At 53.9% G+C, this 24213-nt stretch overlaps 1 protein-coding gene and 1 long non-coding RNA gene across 4 annotated transcripts in view; one reads left to right on the forward strand and one right to left on the reverse strand.

Moving 5' to 3' along the window:
* Window positions 1–958: 958 nt before the first annotated feature.
* ZMAT4 (zinc finger matrin-type 4) overlaps window positions 959–24213 on the reverse strand; it is a 74613-nt gene continuing 51358 nt past the window's right edge. Inside the window, exons 4-6 of one of the 2 annotated variants that reach the window (XM_064472682.1) lie at window positions 19104–19331; window positions 9978–10074; window positions 959–1469 (exon numbers count right to left, since the gene is read on the reverse strand). In XM_064472682.1, the coding sequence (XP_064328752.1) occupies window positions 1454–1469; window positions 9978–10074; window positions 19104–19331 (341 nt within the window). In that variant the 3' untranslated portion in view covers window positions 959–1453. The remainder of the gene's footprint in view (window positions 1470–9977; window positions 10075–19103; window positions 19332–24213) is intronic. The other variant, XM_064472681.1, reaches the window with a different exon arrangement.
* On the forward strand, window positions 12830–15179 carry LOC135317088 (uncharacterized). 2 transcript variants are annotated; one of them, XR_010376199.1, is made up of 3 exons: window positions 12830–13559; window positions 14269–14771; window positions 14927–15179. It is a non-coding gene; the product is annotated as an uncharacterized LOC135317088 (long non-coding RNA). The 2 variants fall into 2 exon arrangements; XR_010376200.1 differs by having other exon boundaries at window positions 14269–14760.

Here is a 24213-nt window from a genome sequence, read left to right on the forward strand (position 1 = left end):
GTGCGGGCAGCGAGCGGGCAGCGTGAGGGCAGTGAGCGGGCAGCGAGCGGGCAGCGAGCGGGCAGCGTGTGGGCAGCGTGCGGGCAGCGAGCGGGCAGCGTGCGGGCAGCGTGTGGGCAGTGAGCGGGCAGCGTGTGGGCAGCGAGCGGGCAGCGTGCGGGCAGCGTGCGGGCAGCGAGCGGGCAGCGCGCGGGCAGCGAGCGGGCAGCGAGCGGGCAGCGTGTGGGCAGTGAGCGGGCAGCGAGCGGGCAGCGTGCGGGCAGCGTGCGGGCAGCGAGCGGGCAGCGCGCGGGCAGCGTGCGGGCAGCGCGCGGGCAGCGTGCGGGCAGCGTGCGGGCAGCGAGCGGGCAGCGAGCGGGCAGCGTGCGGGCAGTGAGCGGGCAGTGAGCGGGCAGCGAGCGGGCAGCGAGCGGGCAGCGTGTGGGCAGCGAGCGGGCAGCGAGCGGGCAGCGAGCGGGCAGCGTGCGGGCAGCGAGCGGGCAGCGAGCGGGCAGCGAGCGGGCAGCGTGTGGGCAGCGAGCGGGCAGCGAGCGGGCAGCGAGCGGGCAGCGTGCGGGCAGCGTGCGGGCAGCGTGTGGGCAGCGAGCGGGCAGCGTGCGGGCAGCGAGCGGGCAGCGTGTGGGCAGCGAGCGGGCAGCGTGTGGGCAGCGAGCGGGCAGCGAGCGGGCAGCGTGCGGGCAGCGAGCGGGCAGTGTGCAGGCAGCGAGCGGGCAGCGTGCGGGCAGCGAGCGGGCAGCCGGTGCGACCCACGCGGAGCCGCCCCTCCTGCGGCGCCCGGGCACGGCGCGGCTGCCTCCGGGCTTGCATCGGCGACGTCGATAACGCGAACGGCGTCCGTCCAGCCTGCAGGAATCCTACCAGCGGCAGCAGCGTTTCACACTTCCATTTTAGTTTTCTTTGCTCAGTGAACCACTTGTTTCTCCAAAGACAGAGAGGACGGGAAAAAATTCATCTGTCATACAATCCCCATGGCTCATTTTTTTTTTGCTGCTCTTTATGCGCTGACACAAACCATGCTGGAGAAGGTGAAGAAAGTATGTTTATTTCTGGTTGAAGACTGATTACATCACTATCATGGATAATGTAATAGAATGATTTTATACTCTTGGGAGAAATCTAAGAATAAATATGAAAAAGTAAAATATTCTGTTTCCACTGTCTCTGAAGACGAGCGATGAATAAGTGCTGTATTTACAGGACAGTTATCATACTCTAGACTCTGTGCTGAATAAATATTATCTTGAAAGGGTAAAAAAATCCATTGAAATATTTTAACTCACCACAAAATTAAAAAAAAAAAAAAAAATCCATGTATTTGTCCAAAGCGAAGGTTAGTTACAGGTTAATTATTGAATCCACACAGGATCATTGTCCCAGGAAGCCTCCTCTCCTTGCTGACCAGTTCCTCTCCACAGAGGGAGCCTGGGTGGTTTTCCTCGCCTCGGCTGACGAGCTACTGGTTCTTCAGGCTGCAAGACAAAAGGAAGCACCAGTCACTGCCCGCCCTGCCCGGTTCGGAGCTGGCACCTCCTGGGGGCCCCGCAGCCTCGGGGGCGTCTCGCTCCCCTGCCCAGCGGCGCTCCCCAGCCCCCGCCGCCTCTGGCCGGGCGAAGCTCCAGAGATCCAGCACTGACAGCAGGTCCTTGGCGAACCGGCTCTGCGGCAAACCCGCGCCCTGCCTTGTAATGGCCAACGAAAGTTTTCAGGTGAGCCATGAGGAAAGGTCAATTCTAAAAAATAGATAAACAACCTCCTTCTGCCCAGAGCGTACTTGCGATTTTGAGGACAGTTTTGTATTCCATGAAAGAAAACCGATGTAACGATTTGAAAAAAGCGTGCTTTCCTTAGGTCTCCAATTTACGTGTGTCTAAGAGCCTAGCAAACCCTGCAAAACTTGCCTTGTTTCCAAGCCAGCGCATTTTTGGCCGACGAGGAATTTCTCGTTCGGCAAGCGTTGGCGATCTCAGGTTTACACTTTGAGAAATCAGCCCAGAGTTTATGCCTGACGTTAAAACCACGGGTCCGTACGCCTGACACCACAAAACAAAGCTGCACCAGCCATTCTGGGGCTTTCGAATTACGATCAAAACAGAAGATATCAGAGATATCGTTATTTTCTCTTACATTAAAAGGGAAGGGAGACAATTTAATCCTATAATGAGAGAAAGTATTACACTCATAGGCAGTATAATTATTCAGCTGCTCTCTGGAACTGAAATAATGACAAATTAAAATGCCTTTCAATTCCATCTACCTCTTATAAACTATTAATCTTCCAGAGTTATTATCACTCTAAAGGCTTCTTTATATTTTAGGCATCAGCCACTACACGTTACAGAAAGCACATGGAAATCGTTACTGCTACCAATAAAAGTTGCAGTCATCAAGGTAAGAACAAAATTATTTGGCTTTGTGGTGAAGTATAAGGTACGACTCAAGTATTTAATAGAATTTCCTGAATCGTGTTGGAAATCTTATACCAAAGAGTTCATCCATTCCGGGTGAGGGCGCACAGGCGGGAGCTCAACCTCCCAGTGCCGGGGACGGGGGCTGGAAAAATCCAGAGGAAGCAGAAATAACATTTTGCATAAAACCTGCCACAACCGAAGCCAGGCCGGGAGCTGCCAGAGCCTTCCGCCAGTCCTGCCTCCTGCTTTTTGCCACGTCATGACCTTGCAGAGCCCCCAGAGCCGGGACAGCCGCGCACGGTGCCCGCGGAGGACGGGCCGAGCCGCCGGTACCCGGCGAACGCCCCGGGCCTGCCTTCGCCGCCCCGCCACGCGCGCCTTTGCTCCGGCAGGTACCGCAGCCAGGAACACCTTTCGCCCACAACAGGCTGTAAATATTTGGTTTTAAAAATAGATTGAAAAAAGTCACCATGAAGGGTGACATTTCTCCAGGCACGATATTTGCCATACTTTGATTAGTGTTGATTTCTGAATAGCCAAGCAGCTTATGTTAATAAATACCCTATTCCAATTAGACATCTGTGTTCTCCATCAGAAAAAAAAAAAAAAAAACAAAAAAAACCTCGCAGGCACCAAGCCAGCTGCCTTTTGCTCCTCAGCAGGTCATTAATCATCTGGGCTTTCAGAGGGAGCAAGCCAACGACTAGGTGAAGGGCTCTGCAGGAAGATCTTCAGAGCGCACCTTCCAAACGAGAAATGGCCATTCCGAACCCCAGGCACTCAGTTTGACCGAGTACCGCGCTCCTTCGGGACGCTGGGATCCCTACAGAATCCATTTTACCCCAACGTTAGCTGCAGGATTGGGTCCCCTCGCTGCAAAAATACGAAAATTAATCAGAAAGCATGAGTTTGAAAGGGAACCCGAGACATGTATTAGCATCTATGAATGTGTAAATGAGTGGTTATAAAAGCCCAGAATACATTGTGAGCTCTAGATGTGGCAGAGAGATCTGGCTGATCAAAGAGACAAAATAAAGGCAAGAAGATAAAATTCTTCTTTATGGAAGTGGGAATCATTATCCCTGTATAGTCAGACTCTTAATTACCAGGGCTGGATCTCAGCCTCCGATCGCTGACAGCCAGAACGGCAGAGCACAGCTCACAGCTCTCACTATCCGGAACATTATTATAGCGTTTGATATATTTGCAACCGGCCCAGAGATGGCACTTACATCAAACGTGGGTCTGGGCTCTGGTACTGTGCCAGCAGCATCTTTGGTCCTTTCATCCACAAGCCCCTGAGGAGCTAATTCAGGCCTGGAACCAGGCCCTCCGGCGCATCTTCCCCAAACACAGCTATTTTCTCCTGTACACGGTGACGATCTCGGCACCCTGTCCCCGATCCCGCTGCCCGCACGTGCTAATTAAAGCAGGGAAGCACTTTTTTCCAAGGCCCTGAGTTAATATTCCACACGAGCATCCCTTTGACCCAGAATCTGAATCTCCTCTGGCTTCTTTCACAGCTACCTGGGACTTTAATTCTCTGCTGTTTGCTGCAAATCACTTCTAGCGGTTTGATTCTCCATCTTTCCAGTTTACACAAACCAGAAAAGAGGGAAGTTTTCTTTCAGCCTGCAGTAAGGAGCAAGGCTGGCACGTGATTCTCCCCCAGTATTTCGGAGATAACGTGCCCTCGTTCCGCAGCTCCTCACGAGGCAGCGTTTCGGCTGCCGTCGGTCCCCGTAGAAACGGAGCTGCTGGTGCTGAGCGTGGTCCAGCCGACCGGGCACCGGCACCGCTGCCGGCCTCGCGCCGCGCTCGTCCTTCTGCGGCTCTTCTGCTCGCGGCGGGGGGAGGAAGGGAGAAGGGGAGACTAAAAAACACCACTTCTATTTCTGGAAAGCAAGTCAAACAATGGCTCAATCATCTCTACACAGTTCATAAATCCCTAATTAAAGGTTTAGCGCTCCTCCCTGCTGCAGATGTTCCAGAGTCCAGCCACATTTCAAAACCTGCCTGTGTGCGGGCGCGCGCGCACGCAGCCGCCAGCGTGGCCGATCAGAGCCCCGAGGTGGAGCCCTACTTTCCTAAGGCATTTCAAAAGCAGCCCTTGCTCAGCTGCTCCACGTGAATGCGCGTTCCCATCAGAGGGGCGAACGCTGCCTGACCCCTGACGTAAACGGACTGGATGCCAGATTTGCGATGTCTTAAAAGAAATATTCTCCTGCATCTGACTCTAGCCCCAGTTCCTAACTTTATGATAGGATTAAAAAAGGATGCATTTTTCCTTTGTTTCCAAACACACAGCTTAAAGTACCTGCACCCGGGAGAAACAAAACGGGAGCTAGTAGACATTATCTTGCTTTGCATATTCACTGGCCAGAGGGATAAAGACTAGCTCAATATTAGCTACCTCCTCCTGCATCTTTTATTCAACACCAAAATACCAGCCAAGACTCTTTCAGCTTCCACCCCACAACCCCCCCGTTCTCGGTCAAGCAGAGCCAGTCAGAAGCATTCAGGCGAGCCCCTGAAGCCCCGTGAACACCAGCAAAGCTCTCCGCACCGGACACCCCCGGGGCAGAGCGGGTCAGCTGCGGGTGCGCAGGCTTCAGCTCCTGCTTTGCCAATGGAGCTCCAGCACCACCAGCGCCCGCGCCGAGAGGCGGCGGAGGTCCGCGTGACGTGGCCTGCGAAGCAGCAGCTCAAGGGCTGCTACATGGTGGGTTATTAAAAGCAACCCTAGCAGCGGCTCGGTTGTGTGTTGCTCCCTGGAGAGCTCTCAAGAACTATAATAAATACCCACAACTTGACTCATTCCTCGTAAAAGTTCTTCTCTCCTAAAGCAGCTTTTCAGAAGACTCATCTGCCCTGTATTTTTTGGGTGCCACCAGCTTCCAGCCTGCAGTCACCTTCCCTGCTAACCTGCCCCGGAGCAGAACCACTCTCCTTTACAAACTGCTCCCTCCCCTCTTTTTTTTTTTTTTTAATTATATGAAGTATGACAGCTACAGAAAATGTTTTGTTGCCTTGGCAACTGCAATCCCCTGGCTTCAGAGGAAGAGGACAGTCCTGACACTAACTAACCGTAATGAGAACAGCAAAAACCAGCGGGCAAAGCACTGGCCAATGTGCAGGAGGGCTGCAGGGCGCAGGCACCCCAGCACAGGCACCCCAGCACAGGCACCCCAGCGCAGGCACCCCAGCGCAGGCACCCCAGCACAGGCACCCCAGCGCAGGCACCCCAGCACAGGCACCCCAGCACAGGCACCCCAGCGGAGGCACCCCAGCACAGGCACCCCAGCACAGGCACCCCAGCGCAGGCACCCCAGCGCAGGCACCCCAGCACAGGCACCCCAGCGGAGGCACCCCAGCACAGGCACCCCAGCACAGGCACCCCAGTGCAGGCACCCCAGCGGAGGCACCCCAGCACAGGCACCCCAGCGGAGGCACCCCAGCACAGGCACCCCAGCACAGGCACCCCAGCGCAGGCACCCCAGCGCAGGCACCCCAGCACAGGCACCCCAGCGCAGGCACCCCAGCGCAGGCACCCCAGCACAGGCACCCCAGGGCAGGCACCCCAGCGCAGGCACCCCAGCGCAGGCACCCCAGTGCAGGCACCCCAGCACAGGCACCCCAGCGCAGGCACCCCAGCGCAGGCACCCCAGCGCAGGCACCCCAGCGCAGGCACCCCAGCGCAGGCACCCCAGCGCAGGCACGTCGCTCCTCCCTGCACTCGAGAGCCACGGCGCTGCGATGACCCAGCCTTGCTCTGGGACAAGCGGCAGCGGGAACTCGCCAGAAGTACCAGGTCCGGATTTCAAAATTCACTTTCTTTGTACAGAAGAGGTAATCGCTCGTAGAACGCTACAAAAACACAGATGCAGCCCTGTCGAGATCTGTGGTGTTTCTGCTGCCCTGCACATCCCTTTGTGCTGGAAACAGGGCTGAGCTGGGGCCACGCGTCCCTCCAGTCACTCGTACGGTAGGCAACACGCGACGGAAAATAGCTTTTCCCAATGCGTTCATTTACAGCACTAGAAACGAAGATTTCTTCATCTTTGTCTGCGCTATAGACGATTCCTGTAGTCAGGAACATGAGCTGTATGAACTGCTTTACCTTCCTGCATCCTTTTGCTACCTGCTATTATCACAAATGCCCGGCCTGTGCAGTCGGCTCTGTACAAACACCGTGCACAAGGTCAGCTCTGTGTATGCGGCAAATAGAAGAACTACAGTCCTGAGATGCCCCCGACTCATTCTGGAGCTGAATCTCTGGGTCCAGCCACACTGAGCAGGGCACGGGGCTGTTACAGACCCCTTAGACTGTGGGGGAATAACTGATTCAAGGTAAGAGATGGGTAACTCATTCCCTCGGACCCATACAGAGGAAAATGAAGCTGCAAAAACAGCTTTAAACAAGGAGAGTAAAATCTGGTTACATACTGATTACAGGGTGGGAAGAGCTTTTGTTGTGCACAAACTCAAGCTGCCAATCTATTGTCTGCCATGCTTCTGCGCCTTCCCATAGGCGCCGGGGAGATCGGTGCTGTGCTCGGGTGCTTAGCCTCAAAGAAAACTGTGTAAGAATGAACAACGGATGGAGGAAATAGAATAATCAGAGCAATTTCCCATAGAAATTGGGCAGACGAATGCCTCTAATTGGCATTCTATTATTACATTTGTAACGTACTTTCCTTTCAATTTATTACTTTCTTTCCTCTTGCACTGAATGCCCATGAAATCACTTGGGACCAGATTTAAGTCATTATGCATAAATGATAAGAAACTAAATTTGGAAAGACTGATAAGAATATTAATTTGCAAAAGAGGAAGGTCCTTCAAAAAAAAGTGGGAGTCCTGCAGGCTTCTGCGCCGCCCTGGTGTTCCCTGCACAGGCTGGCTTGATCCTCACCCAGATGAAAGAGAAATGGGCCTTCCTATCAATAATTCATGTGTTTTCAGAGCTCCAGAAAGCTCTGGGAACACCTGCGAGCGCCACCGAGCCTTGACACTGAAACAGCGCAATGCTGTTCTGGCGTGCCAGCGAGACGGGCTGGGACACCGGGAGCCCCCGTAACCCAAACCCAGCCCTCCCCGCCCTGCCCGCTGCCTACTTCCCGACCGCCCCGTGGGTTCAGGGCGGTATTTGTCCGTACCCTGCTGCTTTATCGTCGCCCCCCCTGGTTCCCCGGCGTTTCTGTTCTGGAGGAGCCGCTCTTGCACGCCTGAGCAGCTGCGGGAGGTGGTTCTGCCGAACAGCAGCGACCGCCCCGCCGCGGGGTGAGGAATCCTCCGCTTCCCCAGCCGGCAGCCCGGCCGCCTGCCATGCACGCCCAGTCGGGGGGTGAGGGGCAGCAATAAAGGGATGTGAATTATTTGTCTCGGATCCTGCTGATTCTTTGCCCAGATAGTCCCTTCAATCCGAGCTCTGCACTGAATGCGCTCCCTGTGAGGTTCCTGCTCCAGCTACAGAAAGAGATGAAGCAGAAAGATCCTTAGTCTTCGCAATTTTTTGTCAGAATACGTCAGAAGAAAACATTTGGGATGCAACAGATACAGAAGGAATTATTTTTCTGCAGAATTGTCTAAGCGTGGAGACGACACTCTGCTAATTGCAGGTGATTTAGAAACAAAAGCAGAAGGTGGGGGTATAAAACAGAGGCCGTGAGGCACCCTCCCGGCACTGAAAAGCAGCAGCGCATCTTTTCTGCGCTTCTGTATTTCCCGTCCATAAGGCTGCTCTGATTTGAAGTGAACTCCTGTACCCTTTGCAATAATACCAGCAGCAACAACAGCGACAATAATACAAACTCAGAAGGACTGGCAGGGGAAGGATAAATCACAGCTCTGTGCCCGGGCAGCACATGGCCGCCGCTCCCGTCCCAGGGTTCTGACGGGAAGGGCTGCCCGCTGTTTCCCAGCAGTGGGAGTTTGTTGCACTGGGTGCGGACGGGGACCCCGTGTGCCCTGCCCCGTGTGCCCCACACGCTGCGCCTGTGACCTGCGGAGCAGGGGCGCGCCATCAGCTGACGTACAAAAAGGGAGAGGTGGAGGCAGTAAAGGGCTTAGCGAAGGTCCCAGGCTGCTCGTGGCCCAGCCTAAAACCACGTCTCGCTTGCCCTACACGTGCAGGTCCAGAAAGGGTGGCATTTGGAAGACATTCAAATGCACCATGAATAAATAGGATAGAGCTAAGGTGAATAATACCGGGAATCTTTGAAGGTCTAACATCAGCTGGGGAAAGTCTGCATTTATCCTTTGGTAGCTTAGCAAAATTAGACATTCGTACTTATTGCTGGTTCTGATCATCCTGCCTCATCTTCCAGACTGCCCGTAAAGCTACCCGAAGTATTCCAGTAACTAATGACACCTTTTATACCCCCTCCTAATCTGGGCGGTCCTGAGTGCTTCAGCCTGAAACGGCTCCCAGAGCTCACATGTGAGTGTGTTAAGAGAGATTAGTTCGTTAATCTACTCTCTGGTACCACGTATCTTCATCACTTCATTTTAATAATTTGTGCTAATTGACAGAGCAGGCTCCCCCCGCGTCTCAAAGCTGGGAAATACATCATGGCTCTGAATCCCAGCACAAACTTTGTCACCTGGAAACACCCAGTCCCATGACGCTCCCAGCGCCTCTCCCGAGGTTTAGCACACGCAAGAAGCTGCCCACTCGGTATCGTTAAGCACGAGTGCTTGCGGCCTCAGGGCCAGGCATCATTAACGTCTTGGGTCACCGCTGCCCATTTCTTCTCGATGCACCACCGGCCAGCAGGCACTGCTCGTTCTGGGGAGAGGATGGGCAGGTATCTGCCTTCCCCAGCGTCCTCTGCCGTGTTCCAGCGGGGAGGGACCGCAAAGCTATAGCCTGGCTGAGGACGCGGGGAAGGGATGGGCAAGGCGGCGAGGTGCTCTGTGCTGTAAAGGCACACGGCGCTGGCGCAAGCGGAAGCAAGGGGTGCTCCTGCCCAAAAGCCCCTGACCTGTGAAGGACGAGCTGGGGACGAGGGGCAGCCCTGAGGACGTGTGGAACGACAGCCGTGGGGGGGTCCTGAGAAGGGGGGCTAGAGGAGGGGTCTGCCGGAGAGAAGGAAGATGCTCAGGAAAGCTGGACATCCCCTTCACACACTTCACCTCTCCAGGCAGCAGCCCCCGTCCTCAGGACATCTGCAGGCTCACGACTGCCCAGCCCCAGCTGAGCCTGCAGGATTATCCCAGAGCCTGCAGGCAAAACCCAGGAAACCAGGACAAACCTCCAGCAGCGAAGCGCAGCAGGCTGCGTGGAAAGCGTGATGAGCTGACAGCAGGATTTCACTGGCACATGCTGCGGGTGGCAGCGAATTAAGAGCAAACAGCCCTCTCCGCTTCGGTGGGGCTCCGGGAAGCCCATCTGGGCTCAGCCGTGCCTCTCTCAAGCTGGAGGTGCCTCCAGGATCTGTGTTTGCAAAACACCCAGAGCTCCTCAGATGACAGCGTTATCGGAGCCCAAAGCATTATAATATATATATTCACGTAGGCAGACACGGACAGACAGGAGGCCACCGGGAAAAGCACAAAGATACCCACTTGGTCTGATGTTTGGAGCCCTTCAGGTGCGCGTGGTACTGCTCTATCGAGTTCAGGGTGACGTTGCAGGTGCTGCACGTGTAGCTGCGCTTCAGGCCTGCAAAGAAAACCCAGAGTCGTCAGTGGTGCACCGCCCCCAGCACCGGCGGCGCGTCGGCGGAGGGCACGCTCAGGGCTGCAGCGGGAGGGAAAACACCTCCGTGCCAGGGCTGCAGGCTGTCCAGAATCCAAATGGCAGCTGGAAAGTAAAAATGAGTGAAAATGGCTGAAGAAAGGAGAGGAAAAAAGAAGAAAGGTAAAAAAATAAAAGCATTAACCCTTGCCCCCAGCAAACTTCTAATTAATTAGAAGGGACTCGGATCTCAGATTTCATTTCCAGTTTCCTAGACACTTGTCTTTACAGTAACCCATCTATTTACTTTTCCAGGCCAGGGCATCCAAGCATTAGTGAAGCCCCAAGGAATATTTTTAAGATGCACAGCCTGAGCAGAGCCAAGCAGGGTTCCGAGGCAAATCCCTCCTGGAGCCCAGGGTCCCGCAGCTCGCCAGCACCGCCGTCCCTCTCCTGTGCTTTCTCACAAAGCATCACTGCGCTCAGACTAACGAGCACACGAGGCCCCATTTATTCCTCTGGTTTTTTGGTAGCCAGCACAATTCAGGGCAATTCCTCGTCAGCGTATTTAAGGAGCCGGATCTCTTAGGAACCTTTTTCTTTTTCCTCCAGAGGGATCTACTCTGATTTATCCTCCGAAGAGAATGGCCATGTTTGCTGAACGCAGCCCTGCTCTCCGAGAGCCAGCGACTCGGCAGCCTTCGTCTGAAGGTCAAAGCTGGAAGCCTAGTGCGGGTACCAGGTGGCCACCCACGAGCTGGAAGCCAGGAGCTCGTTTGCCCGACAGCTTTGCTCTTGGCCGCAGCACCTGGCCGCAGCCCCTGGCCGCAAAGCAGCCCGTGCTTTGCTAATTTTAGCCCTTCACGGATACGATAACAAACATCTATTTATAAAGCTGTTGCTCTTGCTGCCGGCCAACGGAGTACCACTGAACTAGAAATAACATCTCAGTGGGGTCACAGTAGAAAAGTTATTAGGAACTTTTGTTGTTGGTTTTGGTTTTTGGGGGGTTGGGGGGGGTGGGGGGTGTTAACCTTCTAACAAAACTCCCAGCTGCCTTTGCTGTTTTCCATTTCATTGGCTACAACGCCACAGTTACCAGCTATTTTCCCAGTGAACATACTGCATTTTATTTTATTGCTACGTAAGTTGCAGAGAACGCGACCGCGAGGGCAGCAGCGCCGCTGGCTGAGCCAGGCAAGGCGAGAGCGGGCAGCGCAGGGGACTCTGCGGACTCCAGGGAAGCGCACAGCTCATACGCATGCAAGGTTTCCCTCCTGCTAGGAAAAAGGAGACGAAAGCTGTCAGCAGCACCGAACCGAACCACGCAAACACCCCCAGAGCAACAGAAATGGGGACTGTGGCCCGTCCCACTCTCTGGGTCACCAAAAGGCAGAAGCTGCACCCTCAGAAGGGGCCGCTGGACCCACGGAAAAGCACACACACGCACCCACGCACCCCAAGGAGCAGCGCCCGCGGCTCCCCACGCAGGAAAAGCACTTGGTTTAAGCAGCGTTTCTCTCCTAATTCACTGCTCTGCCTCTGGGCACAGATTGCAGGGAAGCAAAAAACCAGGCAATTAAGCAGATCGGCGCACATCTCAAACAGAAGCTGCGAAGCGATTTATAAGCAAAGTCACGGAACAGTCTCTCGGCACATTCACTGGAAAACATCCGAGCTGAAGAACTAAACCCGGCAAAATCAGCCTGTGCTTCGCCTACCCAGCCACGCTCAAACTCCACATCTCCGAGACACCCACTGCAGACACCTGAAGAGTTTGCCTGCCCAGAACGTGAAACTGTAGGACTCTCACGGCAGGCGCGACCGACGAGAGGACGGTAGCAAAAGCGCCGCCTTCCTCTGTACGCGGCTCAGAAAGGGCTCCAAACTGTATTCCGCCGATTGCCGTGTAAGGCAGAAAAAGCAAGAGACGGGAGATGATTTACGGATATAACAAAAATGGCTCGTTTAGAAATTGTAATTACTTTACGTTGCATTCAAAGTTCAGTTTTTTACTGGAGGTTGATTCTCAGACTGGGACAGTAATTGTGGCTTTTCTTCTGACACCATCCTTTCCACCCCATGTTACTTCAGACCTTCTAATAATGTGAATTGCCCCGGCTGGGACTCAGGGAAGGGGGAAGAAGGTCAGGGTTAAGGAAGAAATCCAGGGTTACGGATGCGCTCTCTGTACGGCACAGCCTGAGAAAAACAGACGCCTGAGGTGCCCAGAGAGACACAAAAAAAAGCTATTCTCAACACTATTTATTGTACTAAATAGGAAAATTATTTCTTCCTCATTTAACAGTTTGCATCTCAGAATTATAATTTAATGACTTAAGGCTGAAAGTATTTTCAGTTCTCAGCAGGATGAGGGAATTGAGACTTTGCCGCCTCTGGAAAGCTGAAAATCTAAAAATAGGAACCCAGCAGACAGGCAGCAATCGGAATTAGAGGTGAAGGAGAAAAGGCTTTTTCCCAAGACAGTGAGCTGCCCAGCGGCTGCTGAAAATCGCTGATATTATTTCTGATTCATGTCAGTTTAGATTTCCTGGGAAAATGCAGCGTTTGGTCCAATTCTGAGGCATTTATTCTCAGTGCCCTGGTGCCCTCCTCCCTCCCTCTGGAGAGGACATTAACCCGCTTAGCACACGATAGGTCAAGTAATTATTTACACGGTAAAGTTCTGTTTTGCCCTTCTGGATGGGTTCTCACCCGAAACGTTCCGCAATGACTTTTGCAGTCACAGAACATCACGATGCTGCCGGGGAAGTTCCTCCACGCCTGCACAAGCTGCAAAAGCAGATTTGATTCGTTTCTCTTTTTTTAATTTCTTTCTCCTTCCATAAGGAAGTGACCTGGGCCAAGAGACGGCCACCGGCTGGGTTCAAAATCTATTTTTTGTGGGAGAAATGAGTTCTTTTAGGAACTACGACAACCACAAAACCAGCTCCTTGCCCTTCCGCAACACGCGACGTTGCCAGCCCCTGCGCGGGGCCGCATCCCGCCGGCGGGCCCCCAGCGGGCCCCTCGCCGGGCGGCATCGCAGCCCCGACGGGTCAAAACCCAGACCCCAGACACGCCGAGCCGGCAGCATCCCGGGGCCGGAGGAGCCGCCCGCCCCGTGCCGGCCGCCCCACCGCGACGGCGCAGGGGAAGGGACGGGCCGCGTCCCCGCGGCGCCCGCGCGCTTTGCGAGGGCGAAGGGTGGGAAAACAAAGCACTTTCTGGTTTCTACAAACGGAGCAAACCCGGCAACAAGTCGGGGAGGGTCGGTACTACCCGCGCGTGGCAGAGCCCCCGGCGCAGGTCGGGGCTCTCTCCTCTTCTCCCTGCGGCGAAACGACAGTCGGACTCCGTTATTCTTCTACCTCGGGGAAGGAGTGCGGCGTTTCAGAGCAGATTTACAACAACAGTCGCTTCTCTGCCTCATCTAACACGTTTTCACTGAAAAGACAGAGCGGCCGAAGGTACGTTAAGCACCTGTTCCCCTTCTGGATACCCCTGTGAGGGGCAGCGACCTGAGGGCTCTTGCTCCTGGTGTGTGGGGCAAAACCTGACACCAATTAAGCATATAAATGCAGACTCAAGTGTTTCCAAGCCCTGATTCTGTCACCCTTACTGTGCTGGGTGTCAGAGAGCGGTTTCTTCGCTCCTCCTCCCTTTTGTACTTTAACATCCTAATAATTCCCTTGGCATCACAGCCTGCGTTAGCATCACCGACCTGCACGTACGCTGGCACTAGAGTAAACCAGCGATGCTACAGTAATTTCTGTCCTGTCCTAGAAAAAAAGGGAATTGCGAGTTTTAGAGTCTCTGCGGTCGGGTTTCTGCTTTGCACTGATTCACTTCCACGAAGATCCGAACAGAGCGTTTCAAGCTTCATTGAAGGGCTCAGCTTAAAAATACCAGAGCTGTGGAATTCTCACCCATGGGCTGACTGTGCTCTTGAGGAACAGTTTTAATGTACCATGTAATAGTCTCTTCTGACTTTCCACAGCATTATTTCTTTGCAGAAATTGTTAAAACAATTCATTTAGAACAAGTATCGTATGGCATTCTCAAATTTGATCAGTTTATGCTAACCATAATTACCGGCACAGGCCATACACACACTTACCATTCCCCAGCTGTATCTACAGACGCCCAAAAAGTCATTTTTCCTTTTTTGAACTTCAGGCACCAGCCACACTAACAGTCGCACGTTTCTCAAACACCTCACACATCTCTCACCTAGGAATTTCGTCCAACATGAAGTTAAACATCTTCTTTAAAAAAATATTTCAAAAATATTCAGAGGACCACTTGAAAATAGCACGTAAGCAATAATACGGAAGTATTTAAAGAGTCACTTATATTTTTACGTGTCGTGTTGTGGCACGGATCAAAAATCAAATTGCAAATACGCTTACGGACGTTCTCCTGGCTGAATTTATTCTCGATGCAGCAGCAATAGTTTTATAGCCAAACCCTCTCTCAAGAGCTGGCAGCTCCTGTTTCCTTTATTGAGCCAAGAGGAGTCAGAAACCATGCGCGTTCGTGCCACAACGCAGGGAAAAGGATGGAGAAGGCGGCGCAGGGCTGACGCGGGCGGTGCGTTAGCACCTCGCTGCAGACCGGGCCCTCGGACCCTGCCGCGACGGCCGCACGGCGCAGACCGGGACCGAGCACGTCAGAAACGGGTAATGCTTTCAATTAAGGTAACACGGTTCTAATGCTCAGCTAATTTAACAGCATACATTAACAGCAGCCTTATTGAATCCTAATTACTTGTGGAGGTGGAAACGCCGTCAGCGATTACAGTTCCTAACCGGGGGCACTGATTTTTTTCCACCAGCACGCCGAGGCTGCTCACGATGACGAACAAGGGGGAATCCTGTCCCTCCTCCCGCGTCCAGCACGGTGGGGCTCGGCGCCGCCCCGCCGCAGCGGCTCTTCCCACCGGCTGCGGAACGGGCTCCGTGAGCTCGCTCGCGCTCGGCAGGATCACACGCCTACTCGAGCACACGGGCACGCTTTAGATGGATGGAAACGTCGGCGGGGCTGGACCGGTGCTCCTATACCTCCTAAATAAAATATTAACAAGTGAAGTCATTAATGTCATTCTGCATAAAATGCATTAAAACACATTCCAGGGGAGTTCTTGTTAAATCACTTTTTACTAACCGAAAGTGACAGCACCGAACGAAAAGTATTTATAAGGCATACAAAGAAATTAGGAGCTGAGAAGGAAAATGAAACTCAGCTCTTTGCCTGGTTTTTCAGGGTAGCACGTGCAACTATGGCAATTTACCTGAAAATACAAAGGCTTCAGGGGACATCCCTGCGCAGCTGTCCCAGCTCTGCTTCACTGCAGAGGCTGCTGTATTTTATCTTAGGGATTCACAGTGCAATCCCCTGGAGAGGCACCAGCTTCTGCTCCAGCGCCTGGTGCTTTTCCTGCTCGCCGGGGGCCGAGCGCCCTGGGATGCAGACCCACGCTCCTGCAGTTTACATGATCCCATCTCACCAGCCCCAGGTACACAAGGCTGGCCCTGAGTCTGTCTCCATCGCTAGGTAAAATACAGGTTTTACTGGCAGGCATCAGAAGGAGCCCAAGGAGCCTTGGCAAGCCGATTGTTGTCACGCAAAAGGCGCCGAAGCGCAGGTTATGAACAGCGATGAGACGAAGGAGGGTCTGCCTGTACGTTACGTCTTCTGCTCATCCTGTTGATTCAAAGGTGGCACACAGGAAAGGAAAGGGCACACCGAATCCTCTTAATGAAGCCCAGACTTTCAAGCACCGCACCAGCTTTCAAAGAGAGAGCATTTCGCTGTGGGGTTTAGGCTCAGCACCAGCAATAAGCAGAGTCCGCTATTAATTAAATTCCCCGTGAATGAGATCTGCCAGTCTCTGTTGCGAGGCCTCTGCCCCTGCAGAGCCCACCGGCGTTAGAGGAGGAACGACAGAGAACTCGGCGATGGATCATGCCAGGCACGAAGTAAAACTGGTGAAACGTGACCCGATGGAGCAAAAAACGCAATCGCTTTTTGCCTGGCGCGGGCGGTGGGAAGGCGGGGGCTGCCAGACGGAGCCGCGCCGGCGCCTCCGACGGAGCAGCTTCTGCTCCGTGCTGCTGAACAGGCGCAAGGTCTCGGGGGAAGAGCCCAGAATTCAGGGTTTGTTACGTACCGGCCGGGTTTTGCCTTTTTATGATCTGCTCCCGGGTCGGCTGGGGCGCAGCGGCAGCTGGAGACAGCGCCGCAGGGGGAAAACTCTTCATTTCTTCCTCTTTCAGGGTATGTCCACGCGCTCTCCTAACGAGTAAGAGCAGAGGGGTTTCCAGGCCAGCCCTCAGAGCTGGCGCCGGACCGGCTGTGCTGGCGAGGCTGGGAGCCGCACGAAGCCGCTCGCAGGGACCGGGCTGGACCGTGCCCAGAGCAGCGGAGCGCCCGGCCGAAAAGCCCGCGAGGCACCCTCCACTTGGCCAAAGCATGGGGACTGTGCGACTGTGCATCGCACGTGTCGCAGCTTTAACGCGATACAGGCTGGGGAAATGGTGCTGCTGGAGAGGCGGCTTTTCCCTCTTTTTTCCCCCTCCTCTTTCTCGTTTCGGGGAAGAAAACAAGACTCCAAAATTGCAGGATGAGCACTTGGCAAGAAGAATCAACGCTTTTGTTTCCTATATATATCCGTTGCCCAAAAATATATCTCTATTCTTATTTTTCCAAATACACATTCATATTTATCAATAAATATTTTATTATAGCCATTATCAAAACATCAAAGGCTGCTGGAATGTTTTACTTCGACCGACAGTGCACGTTCCAGGCTCACACAACGCATCAAATGTTTGTCTCCCACAGTAGTCAAAACAGAATTAATATTTAAGTTGTGATGGGAGAAGCCACCGGGGGTAGCGTGGAAAAGAAATGAGTTTGTATTCTAGTGAATACCGAGGCAGCAAAACAAGCGCAGAGCAAGGAGAGCCCACGGCCGCAATCCCTGCCACGGACTGGCAAACACCAAACCCGCTGGACATCGAAAGCAACGGTCAGACAAGAGTTCGCTGACAACCTGGGACAGGCTGCCACTGGGTATCTCTGAACTGCCGCTGTTATCACTGCTCTTGAAGTCAGATATGCCTTTATCTGCCAAGGAAAGGCTACTTTCTCAGACAGAAGGCAGATCTCATTCTGCGTTGGCTATTGCAGAGATCTGCCTTCTACATCTGTAGAGATCTGCTCTCACCTCACAGCTAAACGCATACGGGAGAGCACATCACACCCCCTAGTTAAGCAAAACTGCCGAAAAGAGGGTTTTCCAGCCGTACTGCTACTCCAGCAGCAGAGGCAAGCTTCGCGGGACTCCATCAGCAGGCTCAAGGACAACTTTCTTGGCTCACCGAGTCTGGCTGCGCAGCTCATCGGCGCTAGAAAGCACTGGACGCCCATGAACGGCAGCCGCCGAAACAACAGCCTGGAAGTGTCCGACCCGAGGAGCAACGCTGGCTTCCCCCGCGCCTGGGGACGCGTACAGCCACGGCACAGCTCTGCAGTCCCCCTCTCCTGCCGTCCATGGACGCTGGCAGGACCACACTAGATTCAGCCGCAAATCCCAACCCTGCAGAGAACCACCGTAAAGCTAAAAACTGACACGGGCTGACGAGTGTGTAAAGCCCTCCCATTTCAACTCTCCCAACACAAGCTAAATGAATAAAGCACTTCGCGACTGATTTATTTACAGTTAATGACATCCTCAGCCACTCTTGAGCTTGGCATGGTTCAAAGTACCAAGCCCTTCATGTTATCATCCCAGGTTTTATTTCCCCGCATATTTTCAACAGCAACATGACTCAGCCACATGAATCATTTATGGCATTGTGAGTCACACTAGGTAGCACACGAAGCATCTGGATAACCATTACAAGGTTTATGTGAGATCAAGAAGTGCACAACATACTGCATAGTCATTAGTATTTGAAGGAAAATTATTTCATTTAGCAAGGGGAAAAAAGGTATTTTAAAACGTTAATGCAACGTCTTGCTGGCAAACCAGACCTCCTCTCCCGTGTGGTTTCAAAATCAAACCTGCACTCTTTCCTCAGCCTATGCAGTCAAATACGGTGTGTGCATACAGGATTATAATCAAGACCACAGAGAAAACTTCCAGCAGGAGGCTCATACCTCTCCTCCTGTAATTACACCTCTCTATTAAAAAGGCGCTTTGTTCAGAATTCAGTCTTAGCCGCAGCCTCCGCCGGATAAACCAGCACATCCCCATCAGCAGGCGCGGTCTGAGGGAGCCAGCCCTTCATCAGTGCCCGGAGGGGACCGGGGGCTCCAGCCGACGGGGGTCCCGGAGGGGTGCAAGGCCCAGAGCCGGTGACCCCGGGGCGCAGCCCCCGCAGGGACCCTGCAGGCGCCAGAGCCCCTCCTGGCGGGGCTGGGATGGACGGACAGACAGGCAGAGGGACGGCAGCTCACCCTCCGGCAAGAACACAGAAAACTTGTGTTTAACATACCCACAGCAAATGCTCGGTTCCTCTTTTCTGCTGCTGACCCAGGGCACTGCGGTGTTTTACAAGCACTAATTAAATCACAGAGGACAGCTAATGCCCCGCTCTCCGTCAGGGAGACGCAGGGAGTGCTCTGCCTCCAGCAAGAAGCATCCCTGCCCCGCTGCCCTGCGGGGCTGAGCGCTCCAAGGCGTTCTCCTCCCTCAGCTCATGGGGACAGGCCACATTTGCTCGAGGACAGAAGTGTGTGCTAATGGAAGGGACTATTTCAGGAAGAGGCAAAAGAAATACCCAGGAAACAACTTCTAAGGGATGCTGCTAGGAGTGCAGGCTGTCAGAGGAGGGGATTTTGGTTTTTAGGGTAGCAGGAACCTCACACAGCAGTAAGAGCACCACGGTCTCCTCTGCACCACTTGACCAGGGAACAGTGACCGCAGCAGGCGAGGGCAGAGCCGCTGTGGGCGCTGGGTCCCCGCGGGGAGCAGGTCCCTGCTCCCCGCATGCCGGTGCTCTCACCTCTCAGCTCTCCCAGGTCCAGGGTCTTCCCCAGCTGCTCCAGGAGGTCGGCCCTGGCCGCGTTCTTCTTGTGCTTTTTGCCATCGTAGTGCTGCTGTGCCATCATGGGGTTGTTGAACCAGGCTGCGCAGAGCTGGCAGTATCTGTCCGAGTCTCTCCGCTGGTGCGGTGACGGTACCACCGGGGCACTCGCCGTGTGCGGCTGCTTTAGGGAGCTCAGGGCGGTTTCTGTAAAAGGAAACGTTCGGGCGTGAGCTCTCCCGGGCGAGCGCTGCCGTCTGAGTAACCCCGGACCCCGAGGCAGATCCCACATTAGACGCGGGGAATAATTAGCAGCAGTTACAGGGTCCCACCGGATATTTTGGATGGTACTGCTCGGAAATCTACCATTTCTCATCAAAAAAGCAGCACGAAAGGGCAGCACAGGACTGTTCCTCAACTATCTGCATTTCACTAGCTGGGAAAGGAGGATGGTCTCATTGCAGTTACACGTCTTATCCCTGTTGTGATTATACGTGCTAAACTTATCCTGTTTAAATCGCTACTTCCAGGAAAAACTGCCAGTGGAGAATAAACAGACGCAAAGCCATCTACTTCTCAAGATAGAGACAGATTTATCATTATCTCAGGATTCTTATTTTTCAGTTTATTTGGTCTTGGAAAGAATAGGGAAAGCTGTAGTAACTGTAAATTGTCACCGACAAAACAATATTCCATAGTCTGTCCCCTCATTCCAGTTTCTTCACATTGTGAATTGACAGGTACCAGCAACCCACGGCCTTAATTTAATCCCCTTTCCCTTCAGATTCACCAAGATTCACCGTCTGGGAACACAAACGTGATCCCCAAATAATTTCAAAGAAAATGGGGTGATTAGTCTTTACATTATGGAGCTGCACCTTCTTTGCCACAGTTTTCCTTCTTCGTACAATGTAAGCCACAAAGCCAAGAAAAAGCAGTTTAAAGTAAAATAAAGTTCAGACAACTTTGGGATACAAAAATACACAATGACTAACACTTAATTATCACACCTCATTCAAAAATTCCCTTTTATGTGGTTTTCCTTTTCTTTTCCAGATGAAATGCCTGCCATCTCAATAATTAAACCACTCCATGACACAAGAATAGGCAAATTTCAGGGAGGTGAAGGGGAGCTCGATCGCTCTCCTTTGATCAAAGGGCTCTGTGCTGTTCCGGCTGAGCCCAGACGAGAGCAGGGGCTGGCACGTGACGAGCCCGCCTCGGTGCCTGGTACCGGGAGCGGCAGCAGCGAGCAGAACAGGGATATATTTAGACGTGTAATTACGACTGAAGCCCACTGCGATTGACGCCACGGCTCAAGAAAGTTAATATTGTTATAAATCTTCCGCTGACCTGCTCGGGAAGGGGCGCCTATTAACTTTCCTCAGGGAAATTGTATCTTACGTATAACGTTACTTACAACCTTATCAATTTCCAGGGGTTTATAAGCTTCTATTGTTTTTCACGACAACTGCCAAGGCGTCCGCGTGCCAGGGCCCGGCCGGCTGGATGCGGCACCGCCGCCCTCCCCGCCAGGCTGCCTCGGGGAAGCCCGGGCAGGGCCCCCTCGCCCCTGCTGCCGCCGCCGGCGCCCGGCACAGCACGAGCCCAGCCAGCTCCGCCGGGGACTAGTTAATAACGCGACCGCGCAACCGGCTCCTGCGCTAGAGCTCTCCCGTCCTCGTTCCGCCCTCGCGAACCGCCCGCCCGCTCGTTTGGATTCATCTCGCCCCCCCAGTGCCTCCTCTCTGCCCACCGTCCCCTTAACCAGCCTAGTTAGAAACCAGCGCCAACGAAGAAATCCTGTTTCCTTGGCCCCTCGCAGGGCACCGGGGCCAGGGGCCGCGCTCGGGCACGTCTGGGCTCTGCCGCGGCAGCCAAGGCCGGCGGCTGCTGTGCTGCCTCCTGAGCAGCTGCTCCCGGCAGAGCTGCCGGGCGGCCGGCAGGGCTCACGAAGGACCTGTGTTCTGCTCCTAAGGCTGTATTTTGCTCCTAAAACCGTCATCTTTTCTCTAACACCTACGGTTCCAGCACAACACGCACCCCCAGCCCCTCTGAGTGCCCACGACATAAACAAAAGTGCAGCTACACCAAAGAGCAGAGCCAGGGCCAACACACAGTGATTAAGAAGAAAATTAGGAAATTACAATATTGCCTGTCCAAGCTAAGATTAAGCAGGCTTTGCATATCCTTGACTCATGAAAACCAAGCGTGCCCATTCCTCGTGCATTTTTGTGACTACCCTGCAGGAAAGAGTCGGTGCCAAGGGCTGCCCGGCGCGGGGGCCGTGCAGACCCCCGGGGATGCTGCGGGGACCAGCCCGCGCAGCTCCAGGGCACGGGGCTGCAGGGATGTTCGGGCATCCAGACCAGCATAAATAATCAGCTATTAAGTCAGTCCAGGAGCTCTGCGATATATTTGACTTGCTGCTCTCCAGGCCCCAGGCTATAAAGTTAAATCTCAGATATTTTGGTCGGCTTTCTCCTTGTTTATATGTTAGCTGCCGCCACAGGGGAACCAGGGAGGCTGAAGTTCACAGAGCTGGTGGTGTCTGCAGGAGTTATATCTCCTGCTCACTAAAGAAATATGACTGAGGCATCCTCTGCTGCTCCGCCATCAGCCTGGCCGGCGGCCCGCGGCTGCACGTCCGAGCCCCTCGTGCGAGGGGTGGCTTGTGCTCATCCACAGGCAGAGCAGGAGGGAGGCTGTCAGCGGGGACGGCACTCCTGCTTCGGGGGGTTGCACCAGAGCCCCCCGTGCCCACGCCGGCCCTGCCCCGAGCCCTCCGCAACGCCTGGCTCCCCCCGGCCCCGTGGGCTGCGGCCCCCACGGCAGAGACCCCGCACAGACCCAGCGCCGGACCCTCTGCCCACGTTGCACGGCTGCTCCCACGTGGCTGGGATTTCCTCTTAGCACACACAGCACAGAATATTTTCTTGTAAAGCCGCGTTCCTCAGGTTCCGTTTACAACCACCACTAGTCCTGAGGCGTGCTGAACCCAGCGCGACAATTAATGAAAACATCCCATGTCTTCCAAGTCCTCCTGAAGAGAAACAGATGAAAGTTGACTTCTCCGCAAATGTGGCTTTATCATTTCGATACGCGCTACATAACTGCTACAGAACAGAAAATATCATCATTCCCTGAGCAGTGACACGAAAATTAATAATAAACACTCACAAAACGTCAAACGTTAAAAATGTTTCTCCATCTAAAACACAAACATAAAAGCTGCTAGTTCGACTATTTCAAGTATTTCAAAATGCTAAATAGCTCATGACAGTCTGCCTTACGTTCCCTTTTGCTGTGGGAGGGAAGTGAGAAAGTCTTACTTTGCTGCAAGAAGCAAAATACAAAGTTAGAAACACTTTAACACTCTGGCAATGAACTAATGTTTGACTTATTTCTCGCATGCAAAGCTTTTTATTCATAGCTGTATTTAAATGGCACCCAATTTTTTATCATCGCCACTCTCCAGGGACCGAGCATGAGGACGGGAAAGTAACTGAGCCACGACAACGGGGCACTGGGGGAATTCAGTTCTCTTCAGATGACAAATGTGGGACTAAGGCAGACCCAGCTGCTGCGGGACGGATCCTCGCACCCACACCTGAAAGGCATTTACTCCGTCCCCTTCAGCACGCCTGAACCGCAAGCCCACGCTAGGAGCTAGAGAACAAGGAGGTGAGAAAGCCAAGGTAACTTTTCCTGCTGGCAAAATCACGCCCTTATTCCTCACCCCCAACGCAGGGGCGCCGGTGCCGGCACCTGCCCTGGCGGGAGCCGCACGCCGGCCCCAGCACCTCCCGAAGCCGCGGCTCCCGGCGGCTGCGCGGCTCTGCCGGTGCCGGAGGGCTTATCGCCACCTTCCTGAAACGATGCCTGCAGGTACCTGCGCTTTGATCGGTGAAGGCAGCAGCTACTTCCCCCCACAAGCCTTTGTTTTATAACTCATAGCGATGACTGGATGCAAGCTGACAGATGTTGGCAACGACTAGAGAAATTCATCAGCAATAGGGGTGACATAAAGCCTCCGAGGGCTCCAACCTTGTACAGCAGGAGCGACAGAAAAGATCACAAATATTTCACTGTTGTGATGAAACGTCGCTTGCCTATTGTGAAAAACCCAACTGTTGAGGCACGTCCTCCCTCTCCCGGGAGCACCGGCAGAGAAATGAGAGATGTGTAATTCATTAAGATGATCAAATTGAAAGGGAAGGTGTAACTCCGTAAGGGCACGGAGAAGAGAAGTAACTTTCTGTGGTGAGACAGAAAAGCCCAGATACCAAGCAGCGGCCTGTCCGGAGGCAGAGCGCGGGCGCCAGCGCGTCCATGTGCACCCGCAACAGAGCCCCGCGCCCTCCCAAGGCGGGTGACGGGTGCCGCGCCTTAAGGCGACCAGAAAGCGCATCTGGAGTCTCTGGTGGGAACGGGGAGGGACCAGAGCTGTCAGGGCACAGGGAAGGATGCGCTTTTATGTCTCGCGCTGCTTTATGTACTACGCAGAGCACGGGTTGCTCGGGGTTTAGGACTGATGTAGCCTCCGTGGCGATGAGAGGGAAGCCTGTTCCTTACCATTTCGGCAGAGACACACGTTTCACCTTGCGGCACGAAACCCACGGGGAAGCCCCTGAGCTGCTCTCCGGAAGGTAAAGCAGTGCCCTGGCACTACACTGCCGGCAGGGGAGAATGCTCAGCACTCAGGCACACGCTGGATGCCAGCAGCACAGGAGGAATCCGCAGAAATCCTTCCCTCTGCCACTTCCCGCTGGAAGAGGCGCGAGCCCAGGGTGAAGCGGGTGGGCGCTGTATTTGGAGGGGAGCTGCTCTGCAGAGGTGGGGCCCCCAGGGCACGTCTGGCCGCTGGCAGCGGCTCCAGGCCCCGCAGCGGCCTCGCAGCACAGCGTGTTCCAGAGCCGATGCCTCCAGGAGCAGAGTTCCAGTTGCAGACATATTTCAAATTTTTGCCTTCGCTGAGAGCATTACATATTTTTCAAAGTATTTTTTTTTAAACTGGAAAACACTGCTCCTGAAACAGCTCGAGAATTCTTCCTAAATTTCCCCTGCAGTTTCAACTGCATTCATTAGT

This window comes from Phalacrocorax carbo, chromosome 24 (genome assembly GCF_963921805.1).
Source record: "Phalacrocorax carbo chromosome 24, bPhaCar2.1, whole genome shotgun sequence".
Classification (NCBI taxonomy): Eukaryota; Metazoa; Chordata; class Aves; order Suliformes; family Phalacrocoracidae; genus Phalacrocorax; species Phalacrocorax carbo.